General features: G+C 55.1%; 2 protein-coding genes across 5 annotated transcripts in view; one reads left to right on the top strand and one right to left on the bottom strand.

Moving 5' to 3' along the window:
• CCNF (cyclin F) overlaps nt 1–5,358 on the top strand; it is a 30,077-nt gene extending 24,719 nt beyond the window's left edge. The window contains 6 exon segments of the mRNA XM_038762247.1: nt 263–350; nt 1,609–1,708; nt 1,885–2,033; nt 3,550–3,719; nt 4,027–4,139; nt 4,141–5,358. Coding sequence (XP_038618175.1) covers nt 263–350; nt 1,609–1,708; nt 1,885–2,033; nt 3,550–3,719; nt 4,027–4,139; nt 4,141–4,533 — 1,013 coding nt within the window. The 3' untranslated portion in view covers nt 4,534–5,358.
• A 269-nt stretch (nt 5,359–5,627) lies between these two features.
• VRK3 (VRK serine/threonine kinase 3) overlaps nt 5,628–23,235 on the bottom strand; it is a 29,048-nt gene continuing 11,440 nt past the window's right edge. For 2 of the 4 annotated variants that reach the window (XM_038762255.1, XM_038762256.1), the window contains 9 exons: nt 21,334–21,386; nt 19,720–19,786; nt 16,906–16,990; nt 16,177–16,282; nt 15,987–16,079; nt 15,079–15,211; nt 14,099–14,219; nt 10,530–10,588; nt 5,628–6,280 (listed from right to left, as the gene is read on the bottom strand). In XM_038762255.1, the coding sequence (XP_038618183.1) occupies nt 6,132–6,280; nt 10,530–10,588; nt 14,099–14,219; nt 15,079–15,211; nt 15,987–16,079; nt 16,177–16,282; nt 16,906–16,990; nt 19,720–19,786; nt 21,334–21,386 (866 nt within the window). In that variant the 3' untranslated portion in view covers nt 5,628–6,131. The remainder of the gene's footprint in view (nt 6,281–10,529; nt 10,589–14,098; nt 14,220–15,078; nt 15,212–15,986; nt 16,080–16,176; nt 16,283–16,905; nt 16,991–19,719; nt 19,787–21,333; nt 21,387–23,235) is intronic. The other 2 variants (XM_038762257.1, XM_038762258.1) reach the window with 2 other exon arrangements.

Raw genomic sequence — 23,235 nt, 5'->3', positions numbered from 1 at the left:
AAGGGAGGCGAGGTAGGAGGGGGCGAGGGGATGGACAGCGTTGAAGCCAAGGGTGACACATTGTTGGGGCAGGGCTGTCAAGCCAGCCGCGCCCGGCAGAGACCTTAGGGCTTCAGCTGGGCCCTGCCTCCGCCAGCATGGATTTCCTTGGGGGGAACCGCTCCGCCAGGCTCCGGGTCCCCCCCACGGGACCCCCAGAACCGTAGTCCTGCGGCCGGAGCAGTGACCCGGTGGCTCAGTCCCGCTACGTCTTCCTCCTCAGCCCACCCGTGGACCAGCCAGCTGGGCGAGTGCACGGGCTTCTCTTTCGAGGACCTCATCCCCTGCGTGCTCAGTCTCCACAAGAAATGGTAGGCCGCCCCCGGGGCCCGGGGAGCGGGGAGGAAGGGCCCCAACCTCACACGGGCAGCGGAGGGAAGAGAACCACCCCTCGGGTCTCCAACACCTGCTGCATCCCACTTCCATGGCTATTGGACTCTTGGGCTTCCGGGCTCCGGGACTCCCGGACCAGCTTCCCGTTCCAGGTGGCGGCCAGACAGTAGGGTAGGCTGAGGCACCGGGCTCTCCAGCCGCAAACATCCTCCCCGTTCCTCAGGACCTCAGTCTGGAGTGTGGAAGGGACTGGCTAATAGGCCCCTTTGTGTGCCCGACTCCCAGATCCAATCAGAGAAGCAGCGTGGCTCAGTGGAAAGAGCCCGGTCTTTGGAGTCAGAGGTCATGGGTTCATATCCCGGCTCCGCCAGTTGTCACACAGTTGTCAGCTGTGTGACTTTGGACGAGTCACTTCACTTCTCTGGGCCTCAGTTACCTCACCTGGAAAATGGGGATGAAGACTGTGAGCCCCCCGTGGGACAACCTGATCACCTTGTAACCTCCCCAGCGCTTAGAACAGTGCTTTGCATGTAGTAAGTGCTTAACAAATACCATCATCATCATCAATCAGTGGTATTTACTGGACACCTAGGGTATGCAGAGCACTGTACTAAGCACCAAAGAGAGGACAGTGCAGTTGGAAGGGATGATCCCTGCCCTGGGGGGGACTGACAGTAAATTGAGTGGCACAGGTTGGCATGCCCTGGCCATATGTGTGTGGGTGTGTGTGTGGGTGTGTGTGCGCGCGCGCATGCCCTGGCCATCTGGGTGTGTGTGTGTGCGTGCCCTGGCCATCTGGGTGTGTGTGTGTGTGTGTGTGTGTGTGTGTGTATTCGTTAAGTGCTCGCTGTACAAACTAATCAGGTTGTACACAGTCCGTGTTCCTCTTGGGGCTCACAGTCTTAATCCCCATTTTCCAGATGAGGTAACTGAGGAACTGAGGTCCAGAGAAGTGAAATGACTTGCCCAAGGTTACACAGCAGACACATGGAGGAGCCGGGATTAGAACCCAGGTCCTTCTGACTTCCAAGCCCGGGCTCTCTCCACTAGTCCACACTCCTCGAGCTCGCCCACTTTCTCCCTGCGCCCCGAACCTTGGGGCCCGCAGTGGCCAGAGACGGTTGGGGCAGGGGGACGGTAGACCAGCACAGTGGTGGTCCCGCGGGGAACGTCCCCTTCCACCACATCCACCTCCCCGGCGCCTTCGACAAAGCGCCCTGCCCTTGATTTCCTCAGTTTCCATGACGACGCCCCAAAGGACTACCGACAGGTTTCCCTGACGGCAGTGAAGCAGCGATTCGAGGATGAGCGCTACGAGGAAATCGCTCAAGAAAAGGTGCCTCGATTTCTCCCTCCCCGTCCCCCCCACCGGGTTAACCCCGGACGACGGTGCGGCGGGATGGGGAGGAGCGGCAGCGAGGTCGGCAACGCGGACCGGGGGTGGGCCGGAGGCACGTGGCGAGGCCGGACCTGAGGGCCTGTGTCGGACCCGCCCCGTTGTGTGTGTTGCAGGTGATGGGCTACAATCAACTGTGCGCGCTACTGGGCCTCAAGCCAGGGGACCCCGAGACGGTCCAGGCCACCGCCCCCGCCGCCTCGCTCAGCGGCTCCGGGGAGATCCCCGCCTTCCTCACCTCCCCCTCCGGAAAGAGGACCAAGAGGTCAGTTCATTCGTTCATATTTATTGAGCGCTTACTGTGTGCAGAGCACTGGACTGAGCGCTTGGGAAGTCCAAGTTGGCAACATAGAGAGACGGTCCCTACCCAACAGCGGGCTCACAGTCTAGAAGCGGGGAGACAGACAACAGAGAAGCAGCGTGGCGCGGTGGAAAGAGCACAGGCTTTGGAGTCGGAGGTCATGGGTTCAAATCCCGGCTCCGTCAGCTGTGGGACTTTGGGCAAGTCACTTCACTTCTCTGGGCCTCAGTTTCCTTATCTGTAAAACGGGCCCCCCCTTTTAGACTGTGAACCCACTGTTGGGTAGGGACCGTCTCTATATGTTGCCAACTTGGACTTCCCCAGCGCTTAGTACAGTGCTCTGCACACAGTAAGCGCTCAATAAATACGATTGATTGACTGTGAGCCCCACGTGGGACAACCTGATCACCTTGTGACCTCCCCAGCGCTTGGAACAGTGCTCTGCACATAGTAAGCGCTTAATAAATGCCATCATCATTATTATTATTATTATTAACAAAACACGTGGACAGGTGTCATCAGAATAAATAGAAATAAAGCTCGGATGCGCATCATTAGCAAAATAAATAGAATAGTAGATATGTACAAGTAAAATAGAGTAATAAATCTGTACAAACATATATACAGGTGCTGTGGGGAGGGGAAGGAGGTGGGGAGGGGGGAGAGGAAAGAGGGGGCTCAGTTGGCCGCAGATCCTCCCTCCTGGCATCGTTTCTCTCGTGGGGGTGTCCTCACCATTGGCCTCGGGCACGGAGCCTCCGGAGGTGCCCGGAGACCCGGCCCTGCTCCCGATTCTGACGTTGGGTGGCACCACCCTGTCCCCTTTTTAGTCATCATCATCATCATCAATCGTATTTATTGAGCGCTTACTATGTGCAGAGCACTGGACTAAGCGGTTGGGAAGTACAAATTGGCAACATCTAGAGACAGTCCCTACCCAACAGTGGGCTCACAGTCTAAAAGGGGGAGACGGAGAACAAAACCAAACATACTAACAAAATAAAATAAATAGAATAGATATGTACAAATAAAATAGAGTAAAAAATATGTACAAACATACATACATATATACAGGTGCTGTGGGGAAGGGAAGGAGGTAAGATGGGGGGATGGAGAGGGGGACGAGGGGGAGAGGAAGGAAGGGGCTCAGTCTGGGACGTAGTCAATCAATCAATCGTATTTATTGAGCGCTTACTATGTGCAAAGCACTGTACTAAGCGCTTGGGAAGTACAAATTGGCAACACATAGAGACAGTCCCTACCCAACAGCGGGCTGTAGTCCTGACTTCTACGGGGCCAAGGGGTCTGGCAGGATGTGTAGGGGGGCTTTGAAGGGATTGGTCCCTTGGCCATCAACTGCACCCCCGCGGTGGCCCCGAAGCCAGGCTGGGCGGGCACCTAGGGCTGGCCGGGCCCGGGACCGGACCGGTTCCCGGCAGGGCCCGGGCTGAGCCGGGCCGGGGCTCCCTCCCTTCCCCAGGAGGCGGGAAAACAGCGTCCAGGAGGACCGAGGCAGCTTTGTCACCACGCCCACGGCCGAGCTGTCCAGCCAGGAAGAGACGCTCCTGGGCAACTTCCTGGACTGGAGCCTGGACTACTGCTCGGGCTACGAGGGCGACCAGGAAAGCGAAGGGGAGAAGGAGGGAGACGGTGAGTCGGGCGCGGGGGGCGCGGGTTCCCGGTCTTCTTCCTCCGGTCCGGTCGGGGGAGGCCACGTTGGTAGGTGTGGCTCCTCCCCACAGTCCCCGAGCCCGCTTCTGTGGTGCTGACGGTGCTACCGGGCTGGGGGTGGAGATACTTGCGGATCCACGGCCCCCGCTGCCGGGGCCACTGGGCGCCCGCGTCCCGTACGGCGTCAGGGATGTGCCTGTCTTTTGCCCCTTCGACCCGGCCCACGGGGGCACCCGGCCTCCAGTGGGCTGCCCGCGGCTAACGGGGTGTGACAATCTTGGTGCAGTGACCACCCCCAGCGGAGTCCTGGATGTGACGGTAGTGTACCTGGCCCCGGAACAGCACTGCTGCCAGGGGTCCAGCGACGAAGAGAGCCCGGCCGAGGAACGCCGGAGCCCGGGGGGGGCCCCGGCAGCAGGCCGCCCGGCCGGACCCCGAAAAGCACTGGCTTCTGTTCCACGACCGCCGGGAGCCGAGAACGGAGGCCACCTCGGGCTACTCGTCCGTCCACAGCGCCAGCCCCGCCTCATCGGTGGACCGTGGCCGCGAGGCGTCTCCGCCGCCTACCTCAGCGCCGTCCCCCGCTGTGGCACGCAGCCCCCGGGGTCCCCCGCCGCGCCTGCAGCCCCGGCACCCCTTCCCCCTCAGGCCACGTGCCCGGGCTCCCCGGCGGCAGGGGAAGCGCAAAAACGTGGCTGAGCACAGTGAGGAAGGGGAGGCCGCGGGGGGCGAGGAGGAAGAGGAGGAGGAGGAGCAAGAGCGGGAGATGAACCTGGGCTTCTTGAGCCTGTGAGTCCAGGGAGTCTGCGCCTTCGGAGCGGTGACCGGCGGTTGCTTGCGTTTCCGAATCACCTTCTCGAGAGGCAAGTCCCGGAGTGAGGGCGAGAATTACCCCGAGGGGCCCCGCGAGGCCAGCGGCTGCTCGCGTGGCCATGGCCGGCCCCTTGGCCTTGCCCCGGCTGAGGAAGCCTGACCTCCGCCAGCCGTCCTCGGGCTTCCCCGCGGTCCAGGCCCGGCTCAGCATCCCCTTCCTGCCCCGCCGGCTGTCGTTATCGACGAGCTCCGCGCGCTGGACCACGGTCTGTCCCAGTCCTCGGGATTGGGGGGGATGTTTTGCCAGCCGCTTCCGCCCTCTGAGAGTCGGAGGGCCGTGGTCCTAGCGGAGAAAGCCTCTGCCCCAGATGGGGCTCTGGCCACTCGGCCTCTCCCCTCCACGGCCTCCCTGGGGAAATCTCTGTCTGGGGCGGGTGTGAGGGTAGCTCATCCGAAGGGGGATGGAGGGAGAGTCCTGCGGAGCCCTGTGCCCCCCTCAGGGGCAGCTGCTGACACCTTCCTCTTCCAGCCGGCCGGAAAACCCCGGCTCTACGGCTTTCCCGGTTGAGGGACGGTGGCTCGAAAGCTTTCCCCGGGGAGGGCCCCTCGCCCGATTTTCAAAGAACCATCTGTGCCTCTGCATCCCCCACCCGTCACCTTGCTGCTGTTAGGGCCGGGCTGTTCCCTCCCCTCCCACACTCTCGCTCCTTCCCTCAAAAACGAAGGCGAAACCCGCTTCGAAACAAATTTGTTAGAGCTAGGGGAAGAGTTATTTTTTATATGTGTATTATATACGTGTATATATATGGCGTGTTTTTTTTTTTTTAAAAAAAAGGTGTATTTAAAAATCCCAGGTCCAGACTGTCCCTGTCTCAGTTCGAACTCAGGAGTGCTGGTCCTGAGAGGTGGTTTTCCCGCCCCCGCTCCGGGTTGGGAGCGTCCGTAGTTGTTTACACAACCGAGGAGGAGCCGGCCGGCTGCGGCCCGTGGATCTGCCGCTGTGTGACTGCCGCCCGGACCGTCTACCTTCCTCTCGTTCTTCACTGTGGGAGAAAAAGGCCGGGCCGTCGATACTGTGTGTGTATAGCAGTTTATTAAAAAAAAAAAAAACCCACAAAAATACTAAAAAGGCCCAGTTTCTGCGCAGCTGGAGGGAAGAGCTGGGTGGGGAGGAGGGGGCAGAGTCCCCAGCTGCCCCGGGTGACCCCAGCACAGCCTCCCCTAAAGTATCCCCCAAACCGACCCGTCTCCCCGAGTACCCCCCGCCCCGTCCCCCGCGGCCGTGGGGCCGACGGACTTCCCTGCTTCCCCGCCAGAGCTTCGGGCGGTAGCGGTGGCGTCTTTAAAACACCTTTAAAAAGACATTTAACCCTGAAACACTCATCGGAGTCCCCTGCAGTCTCATTTATGGGTGGACCGGAGCAGGGCGGTCCGTGCTTGGGGATGATGATTTCACATTTTTTTCCAGCGGAGGAGCCTGACAGAGGAGGAGGAGGAGGAGGAGGAAAGAGCCGTGGGTGAGGGGAACTGTAGTAGTCTGTTGGTCCCCCCCTCCTCCCTCTACGTCCTAGTGACCAGCTACGGGACCATGTGCAGGTCCAAAGGGTCGTAGGCCGACGCTCTGAGCTTCTTGAGGGGTGTCCCCAGAGTCTCTCTCAGCAGCGAGTAGTCCGGTTTCTCCTCATACTGCAGCCCCATCACGCTCTCCAGGAACATCAGCAGGCTGCCTGATAAGAAGAAGAAGTATGGTATTTTTTGAGCGCTACGTGCCAGCCATTGTACTAAGCATTGGTGGGTGTCTTTTAGACTGTGAGCCCACTGTTGGGTAGGGACTGTCTCTATATGTTGCCAACTTGTACTTCCCAAGCGCTTAGTACAGTGCTCTGCACACAGTAAGCGCTCAGTAAATACGATTGGTGATGATGATGATCCACGCCAATGGGGTTGGACACGGTCCCCGTCCCATATGGGGCTCACGGTGTCAAGCCCCATTGTGCAGGCGAGGCAACTGAGGCCCAGAGAATAATAATGATGGCATTTATTAAGCGCTTGAACGGTGCTTTGCACATAGCTAAGCGCTGGGGAGGTTACAAGGTGATCAGGTTGTCCCACAGAAGGGCTCACAGTCTTAATCCCCATTTTACAGATGAGGGGACTGAGGCCCAGAGAATAATAATAATTGGCATTTATTAAGCTGGGGAGGTTACAAGGTGATCAGGTTGTCCCACAGAAGGGCTCACAGTCTTAATCCCCATTTTACAGATGAGGGGACTGAGGCCCAGAGAATAATAATAATTGGCATTTATTAAGCGTTTACTATGTGCAAAGCACCGTTCTAAGCGCTGGGGAGGTTACAAGGTGATCAGGTTGTCCCACGAAGGGCTCACAGTCTTCATCCCCATTTTACAGATGAGGGGACTGAGGCCCAGAGAAGTGAAGTGACCAGCCCAAAGTCACACGGCTGACAGTTGGTGGAGCCGGGATTCGAACCCAAGTCCTCTGACTCTCAAATTACAATAATAATGATGGCATTTATTAAGTGCTTACTATGTGCAAAGCACCGTTCTAAGCGCTGGGGAAGTTACAAGGTGATCAGTTGTCCCACAGGGGGGCTCTCAGTCTTAATCCCCATTTTACAGATGAGGGGACTGAGGCCCAGAGAAGTGAAGCCCCCTTTTAGACTGTGAGCCCACTGTTGGGTAGGGGCTGTCTCTATATGTTGCCAATTTGTACTTCCCAAGCGCTTAGTACAGTGCTCTGCACATAGTAAGTGCTCAATAAATACGATTGATGATGATGAAGCGACCTGCCCAAAGTCACACAGCTGACAACTGGTGGAGCCGGGATTTGAACCCATGACCAGAGAAGTGGATAGACTTACCCAAGGTCACACGGCAGACAAGGGGCGAAGCTGGGATTAGAAAGTGTGACCCAATTCCGAGGCCCGTGCTCTATCCACTAGGCCGTGCTGCTTCAAATCCTTGTCCACTCACCAGCCCATCGATCCGTGGCAGCGACTGAGCGCCTACTGTGTGCGGACCACTGGGCCGATACCCCTCCCACCTTTTTATGGTATTTTTTCCAAGGGAATTGGGCGCTTACTACGTGTCAGACACTGCTCTAAACTGCTGGGGAAGGTAGAAGTCGATCATGTTGAACGCGGTCCCTTGCCCCGCTTGGGGCTTACAGGAGGGAGGGAGAATGGGTATTTAATCCCCATTTTACAGGCAAGGTGAAGTAAAGTGACTTTCCCGAGGTCACAAAGTAATTGGCAGAGCCGGGATTAGTCCTTGACTTCTAGACTGTGAGCCCACGGCTGGGTAGGGACCGTCTCCATATGTTGCCAACTTGTACTTCCCAAGCGCTTAGTACAGCGCTCCGCACGCAGTAAGTGCTCAATAAATACGACTGAATGAATGAATGACTTCCAAACCTGGGTTTTTTCCATTAGGCCACGCTGCTTCTCCGGGCTCGGCCCTCTGCTAAGCACTGACGTACATGCGAGCTAGTCGGGTTGGACCCTGCCTATCCCCCATAGGGCTTATCGTCTCGATCCCCGTTTCACAGATGAGGTAACTGAGGCCCAGAGAAGTGAAGTGGCTCCTGCCCAAAGTCACACAGCAGCTGGTGGGACCGGGCTTAGAACTCAAGTCGATCAAAATTTCTGGAGCACTTACCGTGTGCAGGACGCTGTACCAAGCCCTTGGGAGGGTACGATATAACAGGTCCTCGGACTCCCATGCCAAGGCTCTTTCCAATCAATTGATCGTATTTATTGAGCGCTTACTGTGTGCAGAGCGCTGGACTGAGCGCTTGGGAAGTCCAAGTTGGCAACATAGAGACGGTCCCTACCCAACAGTGGGCTCACAGTCTAGCCTTGGGAGAGTGTAATGGAGGTGGTAGGCCTGCCCTTGAGTGTCCCCTTAGCGTGGGTAGATCATCATCAATCGTATTTATTGAGCGCTTACTATGTGCGGAGCACTGTACTGTAGATGCGATCCCTGTCGCTAATAAGAGCTGATTATCATCCGTTGTATGCAGAGTGTGGTATGAAGTGCTTGTGAGAATAAAGTTGATAGAGCCAATCCCTGTACTCAAGGAGCTTTCAGTCTTGCAGTGCTTACTATGTGCAAAGCACTGTTCTAAGCAGTGGGGAGGTTACAAGGTGATCAGGTTGTCCCATGTGGGGCTCACAGTCTTCATCCCCATCTTACAGATGAGGGAACCGAGGCCCAGTGAAGTGACTGGCCCAAAGTCACACAGCTGACAAGTGGTGGAGCTGGGATTTGAACCCATGACCTCTGCCTAAGAGGAGAAGGAGCGTGGCTCAGTGGAAAGAGCCCGGGCTTTGGAGTCGGAGGTCGTGGGTTCGAATCCCGGCTCCGCCACAAGTCTGCTGCCAGACTTGCTAAAATAAAGGACACGCCGACCCCCCGCTGCCCCTCCCCGCTCCCCCGCAACTGGTGGGTGTGAGGCAAACTGAGCTTGGTGGGGGGGTGGGGGGTAGGGTTTTCTGCAGAAACAATCGTATTTATTGAGCGCTTACTGTGTGCAGAGCACTGTACTAAGCGCTTGGGAAGTCCAAGTTGGCAACATAGAGAGACGGTCCCTACCCAACAGTGGGCTCACAGGCTAGAAACCCCTCGAATTCCCTGCAGTAGTTGTAGCCGTTCATAGCCGCAGCGAGCTGGATTCCCCTACAAGGCCCCAGCCCCCAACACTGATTCATTCATTCAATCGTATTAATTGAGCGCTTACTGTGTGCAGAGCACTGTGCTAAGCGCTTGGAAAGTCCAAGTCGGCAACAAACACCATTCCCTTCCCCCGCCGGGAGACTCCTCCTGGTAAAATCATCATCATCATCATCAATCGTATTTATTGAGCGCTTACTGTGTGCAGAGCACTGTACTAAGCGCTTGGGAAGTCCAAGTCGGCAACAAACACCATTCCCTTCCCCCGCCGGGAGACTCCTCCTGGTAAAATCATCATCATCATCATCATCAATCGTATTTACTGAGCGCTTACTGTGTGCAGAGCACTGTACCAAGCGCTTGGGAAGTCCAAGTCGGCAACAAACACCATTCCCTTCCCCCGCCGGGAGACTCCTCCTGGTAAAATCATCATCATCATCATCAATCGTATTTATTGAGCGCTTACTGTGTGCAGAGCACTGTACTAAGTGCTTGGGAAGTCCAAGTCGGCAACAAACACCATTCCCTTCCCCTGCCAGGAGACTCCTCCTGGTAAAATCATCATCATCATCATCAATCGTATTTATTGAGCGCTTACTGTGTGCTGAGCACTGGACTGAGCGCTTGGGAAGTAGAAGTTGGCAACATAGAGAGACAGTCCCTACCCAGCAGTGGGCTCACAGTCTAAAAGGGGGAGACAGAGAACAAAACCAAACATACTAACAAAATAAAATAAATAGAATAGCTATGTACAAGTAAAATAAATAAATAGAGTAATAAATATGTACAAACATATATACAGGTGCTGTGGGGAAGGGAAGGAGGTAAGATGGGGGGGATGGAGATGGGGACGAGGGGGAGAGGAAGGAAGGGGCTCAGTGTGGGAAGGCCTCCTGGAGGAGGTGAGCTCTCAGCAGGGCCTTGAAGGGAGGAAGAGAGCGAGCTTGGCGGATGGGCAGAGGGATTGGGGGCATTCCAGGCCCGGGGGAGGACGTGGGCCAGGGGTCGATGGCGGGACAGGCGAAAACGAGGCACGGTGAGGAGATTAGCGGCAGAGGAGCGGAGGGTGCGGGCTGGGCTGGAGAAGGACAGAAGGGAGGGGAGGTAGGAGGGGGCGAGGGGATGGACAGCCTGGAAGCCCAGGGTGAGGAGGAGTTTCTGCCTGATGCGCACAAACTACGTGACTTGGCCGGGCCTCTCCCCTCCCGCACTGTGACACGCTGTCCTGGGACCCCCCTCCCCTACTGTGCGACTCAGCGGGGCCTCCCCACCCCATCCAACTCACCGGAGAAGGCCTTCTGGCGGAAACAACCCTCCAGGAGACCGGGCACGTTGGTTCTGAACCTGTTTGCGGCAGGGCAGACGCAGGGGTCGGCGGCACGGGCAAATCCCAGGCCTCCCGTGCCCCCTAAGCTCTGTCCCCCGGGACACAGGGCTACTCTTTACGCCAGGTCACTCGGAAGCGCAGGACTGCTGGGGGAGGAGGGCTGGGGTCGGGGTTTGGCTCCTGGCGAGGCCTAGCCTAGGCTGGAGTCACCGAACTAATAATAATAATAATAATAATGATGGCATTTATTAAGCGCTTACTATGTGCAAAGCACTGTTCTAAGAGCTGGGGAGGTTACAAGGTGATCAGGTTGTCCCACGGGGGGCTCACAGTCTTCATCCCCATTTTACGGAGGAGGGAACTGAGGCCCAGAGAAGTGAAGTGACTGGCCCAGAGTCACACAGCTGACAAGTGGTGGAGCTGGGATTGGAACCCGTGACCTCTGCCTAAGAGGAGGAGGAGCGTGGCTCAGTGGAAAGAGCCCGGGCTTTGGAGTCAGAGGTCGTGGGTTCGGATTCCGGCTCCGCCACAGGTCTGCTGCGTGACCTTGGGCAAGTCACTTCACTGCTCTGAGCCTCAGTGACCTCATCTGTAAAATGGGCATTACGACTGTGAGCCCCACGTGGGACAACTTGATCACCTTGTATCTCCCCCCCAGCGCTTAGAACAGTGCTCTGCACATAGTAAGTGCTTGACAAATGCCATTATTATTATTATTCTCTGAGCCTCAGTTACCTCATTTGTAAAATGGGGATTACGGCTGTGAGCCCCACATGGGACAACTTGATCACCTTGCATCTCCCCCCTAGCACTTAGAACAGTGCTCTGCACATAGTAAGCGCTTGACAAATGCCATCATTATTATTATTATTATTATTATTATTATTCTCTGAGCCTCTGACCTCATCTGTAAAATGGGGATTACGACTGTTAGCCCCACGTGGGACAACTTGATCACCTTGTATCTCCCCCCCAGTGCTTAGAACAGTGCTCTGCACATAGTAAGTGCTTGACAAATGCCATTATTATTATTTTTATTATTGACAAATGCCATTATTATTATTATTATTCTCTGAGCCTCAGTGACCTCATATGTAAAATGGGGATTACAGCTGTGAGCCCCACGTGGGACAACTTGATCACCTTGTATCTTCCACCCCCAGCGCTTAGAACAGTGCTCTGCACATAGTAAGCGCTTGACAAATGCCATTATTATTATTATTCTCTGAGCCTCAGTGACCTCATATGTAAAATGGGGATTACAGCTGTGAGCCCCACGTGGGACAACTTGATCACCTTGTATCTTCCACCCCCAGCGCTTAGAACAGTGCTCTGCACATAGTAAGCGCTTGACAAATGCCATTATTATTATTATTATTATTCCCTGAGCCTCAGTGACCTCATCTGTAAAAATGGGGATTACGGCTGTGAGCCCCACGTGGGACAACTTGATCACCTTGTATCTCCCCCCCCCCAGCGCTTAGAACAGTGCTCTGCACATAGTAAGCGCTTGACAAATGCCATAATTATTATTATTATTATTATTATTATTGACAAATGCCATTATTATTATTATTCTCTGAGCCTCAGTTACCTCATCTGTAAAAATGGGGATTACGGCTGTGAGCCCCACATGGGACAACTTGATCACCTTGCATCTCCCCCCTCCCAGCGCTTAGAACAGTGCTCTGCACATAGTAAGCACTTGACAAATGCCATTATTATTATTATTATTATTATTATTATTCTCTGAGCCTCAGTGACCTCATATGTAAAAATGGGGATTCCAACTGTGAGCCCCCCATGGGACAACTTGATAATAATAATAACAATAATTGGCATTTGTTAAGCGCTTACTATGTGCAAAGCACTGTTCTAAGCGCTGGGGAGGATACAAGGTGATCAGGTTGTCCCACGGGGGGCTCGCAGTCTTAATCCCCATTTTACAGATGAGGGAACTGAGGCCCAGAGAAGTTAAGTGACTTGCCCAAGATCACACAGCAGACACGTGGTGAAGTCGGGATCACACTGTATCCCCCCCCCAGTGCTTAGAACAGTGCTTTGCACATAGTAAGCGCTTAACAAATGCCATCATTATTATTATTATTATTAAGTGCTTACTGTGTGCGAAGCACTGTACTAAGCACTGGGAACGAATACCCTGACCCTCAGGAGGCTCGGGGAAGGGGAGCAAGGGGGAGCTGGCTGGACGAGCGGGGTTCCTCCTTGTCTTCCACGTGGGCTCCACATTGTCTTCCACAATGTCCCGCGACTGCGGCCCAGACCCGGGGGGAGAGCGCGGTGAGTTTCTCACACCGGGGTGGGCGGGGAATGCGTCTCCACACTTCTCCTGTACTTTTTTTTTTTGTTTGGACGGCATTTATTAAGCGCTTACTATGTGCAAAGCACTGTTCTAAGCACTGGGGAGGTTACCAGGCGATCAGGCGGTCCCACGGGGGGCTCCCAGTCTTCCTCCCCGTTTTCCAGATGAGGGAACTGAGGCCCAGAGAAGTTGAGGAGCAGCGTGGCCCAGTGGAAAGAGCCCGGGCTTTGGAGTCAGAGGTCGTGGGTTCGAATCCCGGCTCCGCCACATGTCTATTTATCTATTTGTACATATCCTATTTGTTTTATTTTGTTAGCATGTTTGGTTTTGTTCTCTGTCTCCCCCTTTTAGACTGCGAGCCCACTGTTGGGTAGGGACTGTCTCTCTATGTTGCCAAATTGTACTTCCCAAGCGCTTAGTACAGTGCTCTGCACACAGTGAGCGCTCAATAAATACGATTGATGATGATGATGATGTCTGCTGTGTGACCTCGGGCAAGTCACTTCTCGGAGCCTCAGTTGCCTCGTCTGTAAAATGGGGATGATGACTGTGAGCCCCACGCGGGACAACCTGATCACCTTGTATCCCCCCAGTGCTTGGAACGGTGCTTTGCACATAGTAAGCGCTTAATAAATGCCATCATTATTATTATTTTTTTATAATGGCATTTATTAAGCGCTTACTATGTGCAAAGCACCGTTCTAAGTGCGGGGGAGGTTACAAGGTGATCAGGTTGTCCCACGGGGGGCTCACACTCTTAATCCCCATTTTCCAGATGAGGTAACTGAGGCCCAGAGAAGTGTGAGCCCACTGTTGGGTAGGGACTGTCTCTAGATGTTGCCAATTTGTACTTCCCAAGCGCTTAGTACAGTGCTCTGCACATAGTAAGCACTCAATAAATAAATACGATTGATGATGAAGTGACTTGCCCAAAGTCACCCAGCTGACAACTGGCGGAGCCGGGATTTGCCCCCATGAACTCTGACTCCAAAGCCCGGGCTCTTTCCTACTGAGTCACGCCGCTTCTGCTCGGTACAGCGTGGGGCACCGAACGGCGCTCAGTACACACCATCGAAGCTGCCCCGGAGACCGTTCCCTTGTCTCCACCATCTTGCTCACCAGGAGGTCGGGGGGCAGGGTGGGCCCGAGTCCCGACTGGTCCCCCCCGCCCCCCGCCCGGAGCGGGACCCCCTTGGGGGCTAACCTTTCTTTCTGTGCCATGACCACGGCGGCGTCTTCCAGTCGGCTGCTCCAGGGCAGCGAGCCGCTCAACCACTTGAGCAGGCAGTAGCCCAGGTTCTCCAGGTCACTGCGGCGGGAGGGACCTTGGGGGGCGGCAGGGACGGGGGGATTGAGGAGCAAACTCGGGTGGGGCACCGGGCCCGGGCGGGCCCCTCCCTGGACTCGCTGAGCGCCCCATTTCCAGCCTAGCCCTCCCCATCCCGTTCTGACGGCGGCCAAAAAGGAGGTGGGGGGCCCTGGGGAAGGCGGATCTGACCCTCCCTCCCACCCCGTGCTACTGTGGTCCCCACTGTTGGGTACGGACCGTCTCTCTATGTTGCCAACTTGGACTTCCCCAGCGCTCTGCACACAGGAAGCGCTCAATAAATACGACTGAGTGAATGAATGGTCCCCAAGTCGTCATCATCATCAATCGTATTTACTGAGCGCTTACTATGTGCAGAGCACTGGACTAAGCGCTTGGGAAGTACAAGTTGGCAACATAGAGAGACGGTCCCTACCCAACAGTGGGCTCACGGTCTAAAAGGGGGAGACGGAGAACAAAACCAAACATACTAACAAAATAAAATAAATTGATATGTACAAGTAAAATAAATAGAGTAATAAATACGTATAAACATATGTACAGGTGCTGTGGGGAAGGGAAGGAGGTAAGATGGGGGGGATGGAGAGGGGGACGAGGGGGAGAGGAAGGAAGGGGCTCAGTGTGGGAAGGCCTCCTGGAGGAGGTGAGCTCTCAGTAGGGCCTTGAAGGGAGGAAGAGAGCGAGCTTGGCGGATGGGCAGAGGGATTGGGGGCATTCCGGGCCCAGGGGATGAAGTCACTCTGATGCTTGGCGGGGGGCACCGGGGGAGACCCCGGGCAGGCTGGGCTTTGGCCTGTAGCAGGAGGCCGGCCCACGGAGGGGTCGCCAGCCGGGGCCGGGCCGGGCCGGGGGCTCACCCACTCCCTTATGGGCGTCCAGGCTGATGAACTCCACGGTGCCCTCGTGGGGGGTCCGGCCGCCTTCCTGGTATCTCACGTGCTTCCCGCCGGGGCAGTAGCGGAAGGCGTAGTAGTAGCCGCCCAGGGTGACCTGCGTGGCGTTTGGGTGGGGGGCAGAGGCCTTCCGTTGGACGGCGCGGGAGCCGCGGGAAGCCAGCGGCGACCCTCCCGCGCCGGCTCGGGGGTTCCCCACGCCACGCTTAGTTAGAGGGGCCGCGGGGCTCAGGGGAAAGAGCCCGGGCTTTGCGGGTTCGGATCCCGGCTCCGCCACTTGTCAGCTGGGTGACTTTGGGCAGGTCACTTCACTTCTCCGGGCCTCAGTTCCCTCCTCTGGAAAATGGGGATGAAGTCTGTGAGCCCCACGTGGGACAACCTGATTACCTTGTGTCTACCCCAGCGCTTAGAACGGTGCTTTGCACATAGTGAGCGCTTAATAAAGCGCTCAAGAAGCAGCGTGGCTAAGAAGCAGCGCGGCTCAGTGGAAAGAGCCCGGGCTTTGGAGTCAGAGGTCATGGGTTCGAATCCATGTCTGCTGTGTGACCTTGGGCAAGTCACTTTTAGCTTCTCTGAGCCTCCGTTACCTCATCTGTAAAATGGGGATTAAGACTGTGAGCCCCCGGTGGGACAACTTGATCACCTTGTATCCCCTCCCAGCGCTTAGCGCAGTGCTCTGCACATAGTAAGCGCTTAACCAATGCCATCATTATTTATTATTTATTTCTAAATGCCATCATTATTATTATTATTATTATGCGGGCTGCAAGGCTGGTTCATTCCCGGGGGGTCCGGCTTCGGGAATGGAGACGTCTCCCCCCACCGCACCCCCACTTGGGGTTTGAGGGGTTCGGAGGGGGGCCGGGCGGCACCTGGGTGGGGTCGGCGGGGCTCACGAACACGTTGTCGGCGGAGATGTCCCCGTGTACGTACTCGTTCTCGTGGACGAATTCCAGGGCGTCCAGCTGGAGGGGGCGAACGGCGGCCCCGCTGAGTCGGGCACAGGGGGTCTCGGCTCTCCCCTCACCCCGCCGACCCTGCCCCACCTCCACCCCCGCGTACCAGTCTGCAGGACACCTGGAAAGCCGTTTTCTCCGTGAGCACGGGGCTCCCGAGGTCTTCCATGGCCGACTGCAGGCTTCGCCCCAAGCTGGGGAACACCAGGAACCTAGGACGAGAAGGATGGAGGGATGGACAGAGGGAGGGAGGCAGGGAGGGACGGAGGGCGGGCGTCGGTGTTCGGCAGCCCCGCGGTACCGGACGGGTGGCTGGGGTTGGATCCCGGAGAGGGGCTGGACCCCGAGAAGCAGTGGGGCCTAGTGGCCTGCAAATCAGAAGGCCCGGGGCTCTGATCGCTGATCCGCCGCGTGTCTGTTGTGCGAGGTCGGGCCCGGCGCTCACATCTCTAGGCCTCAGTCGTCTGGTTTATAAAACAGGGGCATGGACCGGGTCCCCCCCCCCCGATTATCTTACATCCTCCCTAATGCTTAGTGAGGTGCCTGGCACATCATCATCATCATCAATCGTATTTATTGAGCGCTTACTGTGTGCAGAGCGCTGTACTAAGCGCTTGGGAAGTACAAGTTGGCAACATCTAGAGCCAGTCCCTACCCAATAGTGGGCTCACAGTCTAAAAGGGGACACGGTCAGCGCTTAACAAAAGCCACCTGGAAAATAAGAAGGGTGTGGGGGGGCGGGATCCGAGGGGAGAAGGGGATGGTGAGCCTTGCCCCTGAATGGTAGCTCAGGGCAGAACTGGGGGTCCGGGGCCCCGGGCCGGTCCTTGCTCACCTGTACTTTCCCGCGTGGAGCCCCAGGCCGACGCAGTGCGGGATGCCCAGCAAGGGCACCGCGTGGAGCTTCTTCCACTTGGCCACTGTGGGGGCGGCAGGGGCCCGGTGAGGGCGGCAGGGGCCCGGGTGCCCCGAGACCCCGGCCCCACAAACACCAGAGGGGATGGAGGGAGCGGGGGGAACGTGCCCAGCCCCCCGCCCCCCTCCGCCAGCCGCCCCAGGGCTCCCTGAATGAATGAGGGGACCCACAGCCTCACCCTAGGGGGCTGGGGCCGCTCCCCGGGGATCCCCATATGCCGGGGGGGTGGGGTATGGTGGGGGTCCCGGTCCCCCGGGCCTGGAATGCCCTCCCTCTGCCCATCCGCCAAGCTAGCCCTCTTCCTCCCTTCAAGGCCCTACTGAGAGCTCACCTCCTCCAGGAGGCCTTCCCAGACTGAGCCCCTTCCTTCCTCTCCCCCTCGGCCCCCTCTCCACCCCCCCCGCTTTACCTCCTTCCCTTCCCCACAGCACCTGTATATGTGTATATATGGTTGTACATATTTATTACTCTATTTATTTATTTATTTTACTTGTACATATCTATTCTATTTATTTTATTTTGTTAGTATGTTTGGTTTTGTTGTCTGTCTTCCCCTTCTAGACTGTGAGCCCACTGTTGGGTAGGGACTGTCTCTATATGCTGCCAGCTTGTACTTCCCAGGCGCTTAGTACAGTGCTCTGCACACAGTAAGAGCTCAATAAATACGATTGATTGATTGATCCGCCAAGCTAGCTCTCTTCCTCCCTTCAAAGCCCTACTGGGAGCTCACCTCCTCCAGGAGGCCTTCCCACACTGAGCCCCCTTTTTCCTCTCCTCCTCCCAATCCCCCTCCCCCCCCGCCTTACCTCCTTCCCCTCCCCACAGCATCTGTATTATATGTATTTATGTTTGTGCATATTTATTACTCTATTTATTTATTTTACTTGTACATATTTATTCTATTTATTTTATTTTCTTCATATGTTTTGTTTTGTTGTCGGTCTCCCCCTTCTAGACTGTGAGCCCGCTGTTGGGTAGGGACCGTCTCTATATCTTCCCAAGCGCTTAGTACAGTGCTCTGCACACAGTAAGTGCTCAATAAATACAACTGAATGAATGAATGAATCCCCCCGCCCTACCTCCTTCCCCTCCAAACAGCACCTGTGTATATGTTTGTACAGATCTATTACTCTATTTATTTTACATGTACATATTTACTATTGTATTGATTTTAATGATGTACATTTAGCTTTAAGTCTATTTGTTAAGTCTATTGTTAAGTCTATTTGTTTAAGATTTGTTTGTCTACTGCCAACTTGTACTTCCCAAGCGCTTAGTACAGTGCTCTGCACATAGTAAGTGCTCAATAAATATGATTGATTGATTGATTGATTGATTGTTCTGATGACTTGAGACCTGTCCACATGTTTTGTTTTGTCTGTCTCCCCCTTCTATTCATTCATTCATTCATTCAATCATATTTATTGAGCGCTTACTGTGTGCAGAGCACTGTACTAAGCACTTGGGAAGTCCAAGTTGGCAACATATAGAGACGGTCCCTACCCAACAGCGGGCTCACAGCCTAGAAGGGGGAGACAGACATCAAAACAAAACATATTAACAAAATAAAATAAATAGAATATGTACAAATAAAATAGAGTAATAAATACGTACAAACATATCCCCCTTCTATTCATTCATTCAATCATGTTTATTGAGTGCTTACTGTGTGCAGAGCACTGTACTAAGCGCTTGGGAAGTCCAAGTTGGCAACATATAGAGATGGTCCCAACCCACCAGCGGGCTCACAGACTAGAAGGGGGAGACAGACATCAAAACAAAACATATTAACAAAATAAAATAAACAGAATATGTACAAATAAAATAGAGTAGTAAATACGTACAAACATATCCCCCTTCTATTCATTCATTCAATCATATTTATTGAGTGCTTACTGTGTGCAGAGCACTGTACTAAGCGCTTGGGAAGGGCAAGTCGGCAACATAGAGAGACGGTCCCTACCCAACAGCGGGCTCACAGTCTAGAAGGGGGAGACAGAAAACAAATCAAAACATATTAACGAAGTAAAATAAATAGAATAAATATGTACGAATAAAATAGAGTAATAAACATGTACAAGCATATATACAGGTGCTGTGGGGAGAGGAAGGAGGTAGGGTGGAGGGGATGGGGAGGGGGAGGAGAGGGAGAGAAAGGAGGGGGCTCACAGTGTGGGAAGGCCTCCTGGAGGAGGTGAGCTCTCGGTAGGGCTTTGAAGGGAGGAAGAGATAGCGGATGTGCTGGGGGAGGGCACTCCAGGCCAGGGGGAGGATATGGGCCGGGGGTCAATCAATCAATCGTATTTACTGAGCACTTACTGTGTGCAGAGCACTGTACTAAGCGCTCGGGAAGTACAAGTTGGCAACATCTAGAGACCCAACAGTGGGCTCACAGTCTAGAAGGCCAATGGCGGGACAGGCGAGAACGAGGCCCGGTGAGGAGGTGAGCGGCGGCAGAGGAGCGGAGGGTGCGGGCTGGGCTGGACAAGGACAGAAGGGAGCTGAGGGAGGAGGGGGCGAGGGGATGGGCAGCCTGGAAGCCTTCTAGCCTGTGAGTAGGAACCGTCTCTATCTGTGGCCAACTTGTACTTCCCCAGCGCTCAGTACAGTGCTCTGCACACAGAAAGTGCTCAATAAGTCTGACTGAATGAATGAATTGGGGGGGAAGGGTCTCTCCAGAGGAGGGGAGAGGGCGTCCCCGGGAGGCGGCGGGCGGGTGGGCGGGGGGCACACCTGCGGCTTTCTGGGCAGCTCGCTGCAGGAAGTTCTGCTCGTTGTACAGCCGGCTGTCCTTGCCGTCCTGCGGGGAGGGGAAGGGAGGGCCCCGCTCAGCCCCTGCCCCGTCCCGGAGACCCGGGGGGCCGAGCCCACCCGACAGAATCTGCCCCCTCCCCACCCACACTGACACCCACACGGGCTCAGTGGGGACGAGCCCGGGCTTTGGAGTCAGAGGTCATGGGTTCGAATCCCCGCTCCACCACATGTCTGCTGTGTGACCTTGGGCAAGTCACTTCACTTCTCTGAGCCTCAGTTCCCTCATCTGTAAAATGGAGATTGACTGTGAGCCCCCCGTGGGACAACCTGATCACCTTGTATCCCCCCCCAGCGCTTAGAACAGTGCTTTGCACATAGTAAGCGCTTAACAAATGCCATTATTATTATTATTATGTCCTGGAGCAGGGGCTTGGAGCACGATATGTGTAACAATAAGAATAATAATTACGCTATTCGTTAAGCGCTTACTATGTGCCAAGTACTGTTCTTAAGTGCCGGGGTAGATACAACTTGATCAGGTTGGACACGGTCCCTGTCCCACATGGGGCTCACACTCTTCACTCCATTTTACAGGTGAGGTCACTGAGGTCCAGAGAAGTGAAGCGGCTGGCCCGAGGTCACAGGGGAGACAACTGGAGCAGCGTGGCTCAGTGGAAAGAGCCTGGGCTTTGGCGTCAGAGGTCATGGGTTCGTATCTTTTAGACTGTGAGCCCACTGTTGGGTAGGGACTGTCTCTATATGTTGCCAATCTGTACTTCCCAAGCGCTTAGTACAGTGCTCTGCACATAGTAAGCGCTCAATAAATACGATTGATGATGATGACGATGATCCCAGCTCCGCCCCATGTCTGCTGTGTGACCTTGGGCAAGTCACTTCACTTCTCTGAGCCTCAGTTACCTCATCTGTGAAATGGGGATTGACCGTGAGCCCCATGTGGGGCGAGTTGATCACCTTGTATCCCCACCAGAGCTTAGAACAGTGCTTTGCACATAGTAGGTGCTTAACAAATGCCATCCAAAAAAAAAAAAGTGGCAGAGCTGGGGCTTCTGCCTCGCAGGCCTGTGCCTTCTTCTGTCAGTAAAAGGGGCCTGGACGTCAAAAACTTCCGCCGGCCCCTGCCCTCCTGCGCCCACCCGTCGTGGCCCCCCCAGCCCAGCTCGAATCCGCCGGGCAGGACAGGACAGGAGAGCCCCAAGCGACTCTGTGCGAGTCAGGGGAACTGCCACCCATCCCTCCGGCCCGGGATCGGCAACATCTATAATCGTAGTAATAATATTGATGGCATTTTTAAGCTCTTACTATGTGCGAAGCACTGTTCTAAGCGCTGGATGCCTCACTGGACCGCAGCTCCCTCGTCCGCCGTTCCCAAAGGGAGACTCCATCCCCCCGCGGGCCTCTGCCCGGCACACGGCCCGCACACACCGCGGCCTGCGTACCCGGGCCCAGGGCCCGCAGACGCCTGGCCCCAGCATGGCCCCAGCGTGCCACCCGCTCGACACACAGCCATTTGGCCCTGCTCAGCCCACGGCCCGTACCCGCCCAGCCCTGCCTGGAAAACAAAGGCCAACTCACGAGCTTCAGGGAGAACTGCTCCTTCTGCGAGTACGCTCCGGACACTGCCTGGGCTGTGGGAGGAGGAATACATGAGGTCCTGAGGTATTCCAGGCCCGGGTGGTGGGCTGGACACCAATTCCAGTTCTGCCCACCCCACCAGCTCACCCTGGGCTTCAAGGCTGTCCATCACCTCGCCCCCTCCTATCTCACCTCCCTTCTCTCCTTCTACAGCCCACCCCACCCCCTCCGCTCCTCTGCCACCGCTAATCTCCTCACCGTACCTCGTTCTCGCCTGTCCCGCCATCGACCCCCGGCCCACGTCATCCCCCGGGCCTGGAATACCCCCAATCCCTCTGCCCACCTGCCAAGCTCGCTCTCTTCCTCCCTTCAAGGCCCTACTGAGAGCTCACCTCCTCCAGGAGGCCTTCCCAGACTGAGCCCCTTCCTTCCTCTCCCCCTCTCCATCCCCCCATCTTACCTCCTTCCCTTCCCCACAGCACCTGTATATACATATATATGTTTGTACATATTTATTACTCTGTTTATTTATTTATTTATTTTACTTGTACATATCTATTCTATTTATTTTATTTTGTTAGTATGTTTGGTTTTGTTCTCCGTCTCCCCCTTTTAGACTGTGAGCCCACTGTTGGCTAGGGACTGTCTCTAGATGTTGCCAACTTGTACTTCCCAAGCGCTTAGTCCAGTGCTCTGCACACAGTAAGCGCTCAATAAATACGATTGATGATGATGATGATGATAGACCGTAAGCTCCTAGAGGAAGCAGCACGGCCCAATGACGACAGTCCGGGCCTGGGATTCGGAGGATCTACGGGCTAAAACCGGCTCCGTCGCTGGCCTTCTGGGTGACCACGGGAAAGTCACTCCAAAAATAATGATGGCATTTATTAAGCGCTTACTATGTGCAAAGCAATGTTCTAAGTGCTGGGGAGGTTACAGGGCGATCAGGTTGTCCCACGGGGGGCTCACAGTCTTCATCCCCATTTTCCAGATGAGGGAACTGAGGCCCAGAGAAGTGAAGTGACTTGCCTAAAGTCACACAGCTGACAACTGGCAGAGCTGGGATTTGAACCCATGACCTCTGACTCCAAAGCCCGGGCTCTTTCCGCTGAGCCACGCTGCTCCAATCAATCAATCAATCAATCAATCATATTTATTGAGCGCTTACTGTGTGCAGAGCACTGCACTAAGCGCTTGGGAAGTACAAGTTGGCAACACATAGAGACAGTCCCTACCCAACAGCGGGCTCACTTCTCTGGGCCTCACTTTCCTCGTCTGCAAAATGGGGATTCAGTTCCGATCCTCCCTCCCCCTTAGGCCGTGAGCCCTGTGTGGGCGAGGACTGTGTCTAACCCGATCATCTTCTATCTCCCGCAGTGCTTGGCACAATGTATGCACTTAGCAAATACCCCAATTATCATTATTGCTGTCAGAGGGCAATGAGTGCTCACTGTGTGCAGAGCACTGGACTAGGCGCTTGGGAAGTCCAAGTTGGCAACATATAGAGACAGCCCCTACCCAACAGTGGGCTCACAGTCTAGAACACATAGTAAGCACTTAACAAATACCATCATCATCATCAGAGCACTGTACTAAGCGCTTGGAAAGTACAGTTCGGCAACAGAGACAATCCCTACCCAATAACGGACTCACAGTCTAGAAGGGGGAGACAGACAACAAAACAGAACAAGTAGACAGGCGTCAATATCATCAAAATAGATCAATCAATCGTATTTATTGAGTGCTTACTGTGTGCAGAGCACTGTACTAAGCGCTTGGAAAGTACAGTTCGGCAACAGAGACAATCCCTACCCAATAACGGGCTCACAGTCTAGAAGGGGGAGACAGACAACAAAACAGAACAAGTAGACAGGCGTCAATATCATCAAAATAGATCAA

This window comes from Tachyglossus aculeatus, chromosome 21 (assembly GCF_015852505.1).
Source record: "Tachyglossus aculeatus isolate mTacAcu1 chromosome 21, mTacAcu1.pri, whole genome shotgun sequence".
Taxonomy (NCBI): Eukaryota; Metazoa; Chordata; class Mammalia; order Monotremata; family Tachyglossidae; genus Tachyglossus; species Tachyglossus aculeatus.
The sequence above is the reverse complement of the archived record's forward strand: the minus strand, read 5'-3'. Positions and strand labels throughout refer to the sequence as shown.